Source organism: Gavialis gangeticus, unplaced genomic scaffold, assembly GCF_001723915.1.
Source record: "Gavialis gangeticus isolate Ggan-Ray unplaced genomic scaffold, GavGan_comp1, whole genome shotgun sequence".
In the NCBI taxonomy this organism is placed as follows: Eukaryota; Metazoa; Chordata; order Crocodylia; family Gavialidae; genus Gavialis; species Gavialis gangeticus.
This window is the reverse complement of record NW_017729004.1, coordinates 40,117,912-40,129,448: the sequence shown is the minus strand read 5'-3', so window position 1 is coordinate 40,129,448 and position 11,537 is coordinate 40,117,912. Positions and strand designations below refer to the sequence as shown.

Sequence of the window (11,537 nt, the reverse complement as noted above, 5' to 3'; positions counted from 1 at the left end):
CTGTTGGAATAAATTGCCAGGGGAAATGGTCGATTTTCTGTCTTGATGTCTAAGATCAAGGCAACATCAAGGATGCCTTTCTGGAAAATATGCTTTAGCTAAATCCAAGACTTGTCACAAAAACTGGCCTAGATTTTACAGCCCGTTGGTTAGCTTGGTTAACATACACTAGTCCTCTAAAGCCAGCAGTAATCAAGGGAATGCCAATATATCAAGGGAATGAGGTGGGCGGCCTTATGTTCAGTGCCCTTTGACTCTCCAGCCCATATGCTTAGGTACCATTTACCGCTGGGTCATCTGGGGACAGTCTTCAGTGCAAGTCTGGAGTAAAGCCTGGCATGCATAGAGCCACAGCAGCTCATAGCAGCCTCAATTGCTGCTGCCACATCTTCACTGGTCACTGGTGACACTTAATGACCCATGTCATGTAAGATGTTAGCCAAGATGATGCAAGTAGGTGCTTCTGGTGATGCATCCTGTGACTCTGAAAGGGGAGTCTATAAGTAGAACTTAATGAAAAACTTAAGTAGAAACTTCCAGTGCTAATTTTTATGATGAGTTGCCGTGTTTATTTATATATTGGAAAGGCATTAATGAGCAAGGGAAGGAGGAGTGTTCTACTCAGGGAAGTGCCTGATTTTAGCCAATAATTAGTGCTATAAATTGCACGGTAGTGACAAGAATGAATTGCATAGTTACTCGGATGCTTGCTGTAACAATATCACTTGCTCACCTGCAAAGGCGTAGTTCACTTCCACTGCCACTGTCTCAGGCAGGCGGCTTTCCTCTACTGCTGATTTACCTCACTGACAGTGGAGCTGGCCTCCCTTAGGAAATGCTCCCAGTGTCACCTCCAGAGCTTGCAGGTGGCACTGTGCACCTGCACAATGTCCTTGTGCTACTGACTTTTTGCCCCTCCTCCCTTTCTGAGCTAAGAATGAATGGGAAATCCAGGCTGGACACTCAGGGGGAGTGTAGAGAAACCAACTGCTCAGCAAAGTGAAGTGCATGAGAGTCCATATTCTAAGATGTGGTAGGAGCCCCTACCCACCAGGATTTTTCCCACTGCAGAGTGCACCAGAATTTGAAAGGGGAAGAGCCTGTGCACTCCTGCTATTTGGACTCAGTTACTTACAGAGAGAGAAGATATGAGCTGTGTAGGCTTCGAAGAATCTGCATACCTCAGTGCTTAGCATCCTGCAGCGTGGTTGGTGCCATCCTGAGGAAGCCACAATGTAGGCTGATAGAAACAGGTTGCAGAGATGGAGAGGGAGGGACATGGGTGGGCACCACGGTACGAGACCACGTTTTAGAGAAAAGACGGCAAGATTTGAGGAAATAGGGGAAGAGGGGGAAAGCAACGAGGATAGACACAAATAGGATAATAGCATAAGGACCTGATGCTAAAACTGCCTGAGAGCAGCATCACTGTCATTCACATGTACCAGATGTGTATTTTGGCGATGGCCTCTGCTGCTAAAACAGCTCCATGAATAAAAGGCTGTCTCCCTTTGAGATGTTATTAAGGGCTAGTAACAGCTGCTAGTTATAACTTCTATGGGGTCTGGATGGTATTGGGTCAGGAGTTGAATGTGCGAGTGGTAGGAGACAGAGTTTTTTTTATACTCCTGTCCCATTCCCCTTTATTTACTGGTACCCAAATCCTGCCGAAGTGCTGCTCTACCCTTGCTGCAAGGTACAACAGATCATTTGCAGAGCAGCTGATCCTCTCAGCAGCCTCTCTAGTAAATTGGTTTCTCAGATTAGGTACAAGGGAAATGGCCATGTTAGCCCTGTATCATTAGTTGGTAAAGCAGAATTAACACAATACCAGAAAGAGAGCTCATCAATATGTTGTTTGTGCTTACCGTATCAAGGGTCTTGCTCTTTCACTGTCTTGCATTGGGGCTTTTAACAGGAAATGCCTATTTAGGATCAAAGGTACAAGCTAGGGCTCTGTGAAATTAAGTTATTTATTAGGCAGGATGGTCATATGATGGGGTTAGAACCGGGGTGTGGGGGTCTGGCTTTTGTCTCCAACTGTGCCACACTCTTCCTGTCCACCTGGGGCAACTTGTGTCACCTCTGCATGCCTCTGTTTCCCCATCCATGCAGTGAGAAACAGGATATTCCCCTCACAGGGACACCAGGAGGTTTCAGTTGATGTTTGCAAAGCATTCTGGGCTAGGTCCTGCACAATCTGAAAAATATCATTTCACCCAAAAATTCACAACAGAAGCACAACTAAATTAAAACAATTTCCCCCCCCCTTGGCTTGGTAACCCAACATCTCAGAAGGTTTGACAGGACTGGGCAGCGGCATGCCCAAATTTCAAATGAATGTCCTATTTATAATAGAATTTATTTGGTAGGGTCTGTGCCAATGCAATCAGGTCTCCTGATAATCTGCAGTGTTTTAATTCCCTAGGCTTTCCAGAAGTGCTCTATTACGGATGTAAACTGTCATGCTGAACAGTCCAGAAATGATACACATGTTAAAGACATGAGACCTGGAACTTTAATGCATCACAAGGAAAAGAAGGTAACAAGTGGCACTTATAAACATGCCACCCATTCTTGCCATAACCTTCTTTCCTTGCTTCAAAACTATCTTGTGTCTTCTTAGTCCTTCGTGCCCTCTCCTCTCTCCTAGTGGTTTGTTTGTGTTTATCCCAATCTGGGTCAAAAACCAGTCAGATGGGGTGTTATGTTAGTGCATGTGCCTAACATGATGTCCATTCTTCATTAACATTAATGTGAGAATTTCAAAAAAGTTTAAAATGCCATGAAATTTAAGGTTAAGGGAGACATACAATCTATTTTTTCTCCTGTGAGGCCTGCTGCTTCCCTGAAAGAGTTCCCAAGACCCTCCCAGTGCTACTGTAGCCTTAAGTTGAGAGTCATCTTGCCTAGGTTCTGTACTTCTCCAGTTGAGGAGAATTGCACTTGACTTATTTTAGATTACACAGCTACTCAGCAGTTGGTTGTTTCGAAGGCATCTAACCCAGGTTTGGGCACATGCTGTGTAGCAATGAGGACGACCCACAGAAGCTCTAAATATCAGACTGTGAAGGCCCAATTTTGCCTTCAGAACAACTTCTGAAACCACTTCTCAAAGTTAGTTCCCAAGTTTTAAACCTGCAGCACAGTTTTACATCACAGGACATGGATCAAATGAGATGGGTAGTATCTAGCAGCATCACTGAGGTCTGACAGCTTTCCACTTTGCCTATGGTGTTTTTCTTTGAGTGGGCAACTTTTTAAATTCCTAGAACTTCTTAATTAAATTTCATTTGGAAGAAATCTTGTTGAAATTATTTTGACATTGAAAATACAGAAGTGGAATCAGCCACGGAGTTAATGTAGCGATTTGGGTATTTTAGATTTAAATCCTATACATGTAGCGTGTCCTTGCAAAGCCATATGGCACACTGTAGGGGACTGTGTTGGGACAAGGTGCTGAAGAAGCATCTTCATATTAATGATGAGGGCACCTTCTGGCTACAGAACTAGGTCATCTTCTAACTCTAAGCCCTTTGTCAGTTCTTTTAAAAACCAAAGCAGCAACATGTAGCTTGAAGTACAAAAATGTATTAGGTTTTTAAAATAATGAATATATTGCTATTTGTATCCTGAAGGATTGTATGAATCTACTAGGAACAGATTTAGATGATCATATTTGCACCAGATTTTGTGTATTCTATACAGCATTATGAAAACATGTCCCCCCCCCAAAAAAAATCCAACAAGTTAAACCTGTTCATTGTAGTAATAACAACATGACACCACAGGAGTCAGGCAATGAAAGCTTGCATTTTTACAGTGTCTTTTAACCCAATGGACTGTAATAGTCTGACACCAACTGATATACAAAATGTACAAGTATCATTTAATTTCACTCAAAAGTGCAGCCATTTCTAAGGCATCAGAGCTGTTGGATGATGTCTAGAAATACTGCACCAAAGCTTGGAGCAAGAAGTGTGAAATACTAAAGAGTAATGGAAAACACAAGGAAATGGAGGTAAGTGAAATGTAGTAATTGGTTTGTATTGTAGGTATGGGCCCAGGGTTACCAAAATGTCACTGAATAGATTGGGCCTCAATTTTGAGAGCTGCAGAGAGCCCTTGACTATAATTAGAGGGAACCAAAGACATTGGTTTCTGAATCCAGGGCCTAATTTAACAAGGTATTTCTGATATGTGTATTTTTGATGCACAAATCACAATGTGAAATATGGACAGGGTCAATCTGAATTTGAACTCTCCTTGCTTGGTTTACCTGACAATTTGTCCTTATTCATGTTTCGGGTCCAATGTATCTTTAATGCAGTTGCACAGTCCTTATTAGCGCCAACTAAACTATGTACCTAGTTAAGTCATTAAGTCACAGACCAAGCAACTACTGTCTGGCTTTCTTCCTCCTGTCATTTTGAGTGTGAGCTTCACAGTAATATTGAGACTTCTGCATTGAAAGAACAGGTGGCACTTGAAATAACATAAATTATTTTAGTTCCTGTATCATCACTGCAATTCATCTTCTCTTTCAGAGGCTGAATTACGTGAGTGATGCCCTGCAGCTTGGATGCAGATGTTGTTGCTAGTATTGTTCTTATACTGTATTTGAACAATTGTTTTGTATTTGGACAATTTTTTGATGACATGCTATGTGATCATCAGCAGAGCTCAGATCTTTTGACTCACTACAGTCAAAATTGGTGCAGGGCACAATTCCATCTCCCAAAGCTTTTATTAAGTAGTATTTGTAGAATTGGTCTCCTGAATCAGTCACTTTACACCGCAACAGGAACCACAAGTAACAACACAGACTAATTCTGGAGTTTTAAGTTGAAGGGCAGGCCTTCTTGTCACTCTCCTGAAAATAGAAATACCGGCACTTAAAAAACCCCCAACCAAGCTCATTTTCCTTTTCCTGATGCTTTCTGTTCTGAAATAGTCTGCCAGGGACCTCACTTGAGAGCTTTCATAGATATGAGCAAATGGGTCAGTTTAAAAATCATTTTATAGGTTGTGCTTCCAGGAACAGTTATTTCATAAGACCCTGGGCCAGCAGATTAAATTGCTATAAGTCTGTTAAAATATTCATTTAAAAAAGTGAGTTCATGTTCTGGTTTTTGCATTTCAGAGGTTTCTCCATCTCCATTCATTTTGTTTTAAGGAGCATTTTCAGTTTTTAGTAATCACTTGTAGAATGATTTAAGAATGCACAGACTATAGTAACATGACCTCTGCCTCTCAGATGTGATGGTCTGCCCCTGATAAAGAACATTAAAGGTAGCAGAATGTAATTTGTTAAAAACGAGCTGTTTACTTCTTAGGACTAGCCAAAGTTTTGTGGTAATATCAGAAAAAGAAGTTTAACAGGGACAGTCCCTGTGTGTTAATAGGATACAGCTGTCAGATTCTGTTACTTTGACTTAGTTAAACACTGCATCCATTTTCAAGCTTCAGGTCTTATGCAAACTATACTGTGGATTTCAAAAATTCCTTAAAGGGTCAAGGGGCTGCAGTATTGGAGACGGGATTCCTGGTGGGCTTCTGCACTCTGGAGAATTTATAAAGAGAGCAGTCTTAGATGCCAGCCACCTGCTTAGCATGGGACAGTAATACCTCATATACTGTCGTACCACAATTTGGGATTTTCTTGTGAAGAAGTACAGAAATCAGATGGCGGCTATGGACATGGCTCTGCAGCAGTTCCCAGAGCGGTGCATTCACAAAGTCTACGCTTCACCTGCGGAGGTGGTGATTAACTAGGGGGAAAAAAAGCTTTAAAAATAACAGCCCATATTAACTAAGTAATCCAAACTTTCCCCCTTAGGTGTATGGGGATACAGCAGGATCTCCAAAGGATAGTGATCATCCTAAGGAGAAGAGGGAAGGGAAAACTGAAGAAGAGATGGGGTCTCATGCTTCCAGCTTAGCTGACACTAGAGTTAGCTTTTCAGTGAACGAAAATTCTGCATTCAGCAAGGGTTGGTCTGCAGACGAGGACTATTCCAAGAACAACCTGAGTAGTGTCAGCACAAATCTCACCAGTATCAGCCTGCCAAAAGATGACCAAAGTAAAGAAATGCAAGATGTCTTAGAAGGGCATTATCCAGCCATTGAAAGTGGAAAACAAAAGCTGAGCTATGCAATATTGAGAGATGTTGGGCCCAGCATGCCCCCAAATGAACCAGTAGAAAGTACAGGCAAACGTATCCCTGTTGGCAACGTCTTGCCTCTTAAGAGGCAAACAGAATTACAAACTCAAGATGCATCCTCACCTAAGTCACCACAGGAGCAAGAGGTTCCTGCAGTTGACTACAGTCAGGTTGTTCTCAGGCCTAAAATATCAAGAAATGCTAATGTAAACTATGTTGAGGAGACAGATTCTCTAACTTGCTCTCCAAGCGAAGAAAACCCACCAACAGAGAATATTGCTTTTATGATTACCAAAACGGCTGTTCAGGTTCTGTCAAGTGGAGAAGTTCATGATATAGTAAGCAGAAAGGGAGGAGATATACAAACAGTTAACATCGATGGTAGAAAGGACAAGACCTCACAGCAAGGTCTGCCAGAGATTACAGAGAACGAAGAACCAGTAGTTTGTCTGGATAAAAAACCAGTCATCATCATTTTTGATGAACCAATGGATATCAGATCAGCTTATAAGAGACTTTCAACCATATTTGAGGAATGTGATGAGGAATTAGAGAAAATGATGACAGAGGAGAAAATAGAAGAGGAAGAGGAGGATGAGGAGGGAGAAAATGAGATGTTGGTGATGCAGAATAAAGAATTACAAGCAGTTACTGATGGGAAAGCATCTGCAGATTATTCAAGTCAGAGACATGAGCAACAATATACATTTCCTCTTCCGTCTCATTCTAGCTTCAACGAAGTCACAATTCCTGAGGAGAAGGAAATCACAAAGAGCAAGTTTAACAGATTTAACCGAATGTATGGTCTGGATTCAGAAGTGAAGTTGGATTCTCCTGACCAGTTTGGAAGCAGGCAGGATGCTAAGAAAAAGTTTAAATTTAAGTTCCCTAAAAAGCAGCTGGCTGCCCTAACTCAAGCCATACGTACAGGAACCAAAACAGGAAAGAAGACCCTGCAGGTTGTGGTTTATGAAGAGGAAGAGGAAGACGGGACTCTAAAGCAACATAAGGAAGCTAAAAGATTTGAAATTACAAGATCTCAGCCTGAGGACCATGACACAAATGCTTTTGGGAACCAAGAACTCGCTCTTGAGACTGCAGCACAGACTTCTAGGACTGATGAAATTCGAAAAAATACATACAGGACACTAGACAGCCTTGAGCAGACAATTAAACAACTGGAGAATACCATCAGTGAGATGAGTCCAAAGTCTGTCCCTGAAAGTGCGCACAGCGTTGAGGGAACCACTGTCCCATGTTCCTCCCATATAGCTCAAGAAATTGTGCCCAGAGAACTCGTAGTTTTGGATGCCAGTCATGCAGGGGTAGAGCCCCCCTCATCAATCCCTTCAGCTTCACGTAAGGTACCTTAGTCTGAGAACTCCAAGCTCCAGCTGCTTTCTAAAATTTGCAATAATCACCATCAAGCAAGACGAGGTCTTATGATTTGTTTGCTTCCTTTCAGGTGGCTTGTCTGGTTTCCCCACTAGGTGTCTAACAGCTAATTGACTGTTGTTTTTACCTTTGCTGCTGATTGGTGACGGGCAATGCAGGGAAGGCGGGCCAATAATCTGCTGTGTGAAATGACATTGACATTGACTTCAGTGTGATCAGTAGTTGAACAGTTTTCTCCATTTGATTCTTGACATTAACACCAGTGGTGTGGCTTGTGAGGCGAACATGACGCTTTCCCTGCATGTAGTTCTATGGCTTCTCACACATGGCTTCTTTGCGCATGGGGTGCAAGTGCAACCCCCACTTTTTTTTAAGGCATTGCTATTTATTGCTGTATTTTCATTGTCTTCCTCCTGCCCCTCCAATCCTTTTCACAGGGCTCCAGTGGCACTCCACAGACCAGCAGGATGCCTGTACCCCTGGCCACAAAAAGTAGACAACAAAACAGCTTGGATAAAGCAGGCAAACAGCACAAGCTACAGGACCCACGCCAGTACAGACAGGTAGTTTTACCCTAAACCCAGTATTTGGATGGATGTTTAAAGCTATTTAAAGAAAAAGATGTAAGCCAAATAACTGGCTAAAATTGTACCAAATCATGGATTTTTATCACTCATATGAAATCTAACTGGACATCCTGGATCCTGGGGGCATGACAGTATCTAACGATCCTTGTTACACTTTCACCATGCTTGTGCATGCACGTCTGCAATAAAACATCTCCTGCTTTTTTACTCCAATATTCAGCTGTAATTTTAAGATGTCAGATACCTGTTTCCTTCCCTTTGGTAAATGTGGTGATTCATCAGGAGAGCCTCTGCTCACAGTTTTTAAAGGAAGTCATTGATACTAACCTATCTAACGGATTGCACTAGATGCGTATTAACACTCCATCCAAACGTTTCCATTCTCACATTAACAGTTCAGATGCATGGCCAGAGTAGTAAGCAGTCTGTAATTGAAGTGACTTCTCGCACAAGCTTTGCTCTCCCTTTTCTCTCTCTTTCCTCTCCTACTCTGTGCACTCTTGATTCTACACTTTGGGGGGTTTGCCAGGTCCAGTCCACAGCTGCAAGACTTAGCTTAGGCCTTGAACTGTTAATTCTAATTCTCTGCAGGGCTGTTTTCCCGTGCCCTGTTGATTTATCATGTTACTAGCTTTCTGACGAACTGTCTCCTGCCATCTTTATTTGCAGGCTAATGGAAGTGCTAAGAAAGCTGGTGGGGACTATAAAGCTACTTCCCCTACCCTACTTGCTTCTAAGATCCCAGCCTTTTCTCCTACTTCAGGGAAAAGCAGCTCTGTGCCTGCTTCTAATGCTGATAGCTCTAACCCTCTTATTCCACCTACTAAATCATCCCTTCCTTCTTCTAACCTCCTCAGTCCTCCAACAGGTCGCATTACTTACTCTACCTCCCTAATTCCTTCAGTCTCTAATGGCTCCTTAAAGTTTCAAAACCCCACTTATACAGGTAAAGGTCACCATCTTTCATTCTCACAACAGACTCAAAATGGCCGGCCATCCCCTCCTTCCTCCTGTTCCCCCCCTTCCTCTACTTCTCCCACTTCACTGAATCAAGGTTTGAAGAGCATCAAGACAATCCATACACCTAGCTTCACCAGCTACAAGTCACAGAATGGAAATGCCAGCAAGTCCACTCCACCCACAGCCAAGGAAACATCTTAAAGGATAAAAAATATACTAGTGTGCACAACTTCACCGAGGCTTTTATTCATTATCAGTGAATCCGCAAACAATATTTTAGCAGGGGAATGTATCCATTTTGCTGTATCGGTTGAGGCTTAATACTAAACGTGCTAAATACTGAATTAAGATTATAGATTAGAGTGAAGCTGTTTTGTAAAACTGTTGCTACTGTAATTATGATAGAGCGTTTTCTTCCTATATCCAGTACCTGTTACAAAAAGTGCAAAGGTATGTGCGAGCGAGTGTTAGTGAACTTGAGTGTGTGTACCCAAATGTACTGAGCATGGAGAAAAATGTATGGTTCGAGAATTTTGGTAATTGTTTTGTACAAAGCTATTTTTCATTATGGTGACTAGAAGCAAACAGAGATATATACTAAAGTGTGATTATACACAACTGTAAAACTGAAACTAAAATATTTTTTCTTTTATTTTAGTGTTATTCAGCTTTGTTACAGATTTCTATTTTTGTCAACAAAATGTCATGGTTCCTTTCAAGATCTTTTTTGCCAAAACATTTTGATACTATTATAATATACATTTAAAAGTAGTATGCTGGACAGTAAACCTCAACACAAGAAACAGAGTAAGACTGGTATCAGTGTGTATGAGGCAAATAAACTTATTGCACTGCCATTCAGATTATATTTAATAATTTGCTTATCCAAGAAAAATAAATTGTTTTTCATATAGGTATTTGCTTGATTACTTTTATTCTTAACTAAATACACCTTTTCTCCTTCTGTTTTGTTTCACTGGTAACCTCATACTGTATTGCTTTGTGGATTTTAAAATGTACACTTCTGTACTGTTCTGTAAACTGCAAACTTGTGTAAATATATAAATATATATAAATAAATACTGTATGTGGCTGGGCACATAGAGTAGTTTTACCACACCAAAGTTAATTTTTATGCATGCTTTCCAAATATATATATATATATATATATATATATATATATATGGGAAAGGGGTGGAAAAGGTGGACATTGGTCAAATGGAAAAAACTGCACACAAGCTTGCACAGATCGTGCTTTTGTAAATAAATATATTTGTATAACACCATAATGTAAGATACAGAACTATGATAAGCAAAGATCTTTGCAAAAAATAAAGGGCTGCATGCTTATATTTTTGTATTTTGTCACTAACAACTTTTATGATGGTCCCAACTCAAACCATTCACTTTAAAGGTAAAACAGCTTGAAAACAATGAGCAAATTTTGCAAATCTTTCTAAGATCAGGCCTACATCTCATTTACTACTGATTTCACAGGTAAGTCTCACTCGCCTTTTTGAAGCATTACCTGGACAAACAGCAAAAAGAAATAAAAATTTAGAGGGGGGAAAAAAGCACCCTCAGTTATTCAGATTATTTAAACAGAAAGTGCTGGTGCCTTTTCCCATATGGTTCTTGTTGGGTTTTTTCATTTCTGTAATTGGCAATAACAGAAAGAAAAATAAGTGGCATGTCTGTGTGGCTACTCTGACCTGCTCCCAAACCTGCCAGCCAGCCAGCCAGCCAGGTTCCATCAGCTCAAGCTCAAGCTTTCTTTTGGCCTGTCCCTCCCTGCAGGGTGTTCAGTACTCACTCAAGCACTGTAGGTATAGCACAGGAAATTCATCACCAGCCATTCTGCACCCTATTTCCTGTGGCTATGGCTGACAATTAGGATGTGGACACATGAATGCTTAGAGACCTTTCAAAAGTGGAATATTTTGTAAATGCAGCAAATCTGCACCACCTTTAACCCTAGATGGGAGAGTGTTAAGGTAGGCATGGGTTTGCTGTGCTTGAATTGTTCTCAGCTCATTCACACACAACAATTTGAACTGCCAGCTGCTGTCCTTTTTGAAATGTTCCTCTCTTGAAAGGACTCCAAGCATGTGTGTGTTCGCACCCTTTGAAGCAAGTGCAGGAAGAAAAACAAGTGGCAGGTATGATTTCTAGAAGGGCTCAGGTTGAAGAATCAGTCCAATACGTCTCTTCTTTTATGCTTCCTAGCCGCTGCTGTAGGATGGTGGCATAGACAGGGAAGCAGGAATTACGTGGTTCTGAGCAGCTGAGGGATAACTATCAGATATAACCCCCAAATCAGCGCTGCCTTTGTAGGGAAGGAGATAGGAACCTAAAGGCCTTCTGCAGATCTGGATCCCACATACTTTTGATTTCAGTGTATTGGGCCTACAAGGTTTAATTCTGTCCCATA

At 41.4% G+C, this 11,537-nt stretch overlaps 1 protein-coding gene across 14 annotated transcripts in view; it reads left to right on the top strand.

Moving 5' to 3' along the window:
* KIAA1217 (KIAA1217 ortholog) overlaps positions 1-10,458 on the top strand; it is a 423,945-nt gene extending 413,487 nt beyond the window's left edge. For 7 of the 14 annotated variants that reach the window (XM_019508287.1, XM_019508283.1, XM_019508282.1 and 4 more), the window contains 4 exons: positions 2,429-2,542; positions 5,840-7,528; positions 7,997-8,122; positions 8,816-10,458. In XM_019508287.1, coding sequence (XP_019363832.1) covers positions 2,429-2,542; positions 5,840-7,528; positions 7,997-8,122; positions 8,816-9,307 — 2,421 coding nt within the window. In that variant the 3' untranslated portion in view covers positions 9,308-10,458. Of the gene's footprint in view, positions 1-2,428; positions 2,543-5,839; positions 7,529-7,996 lie in introns of all 14 variants that reach the window. The other 7 variants (XM_019508292.1, XM_019508295.1, XR_002095810.1 and 4 more) reach the window with 6 other exon arrangements.
* The last annotated feature ends 1,079 nt before the right edge of the window (positions 10,459-11,537 follow it).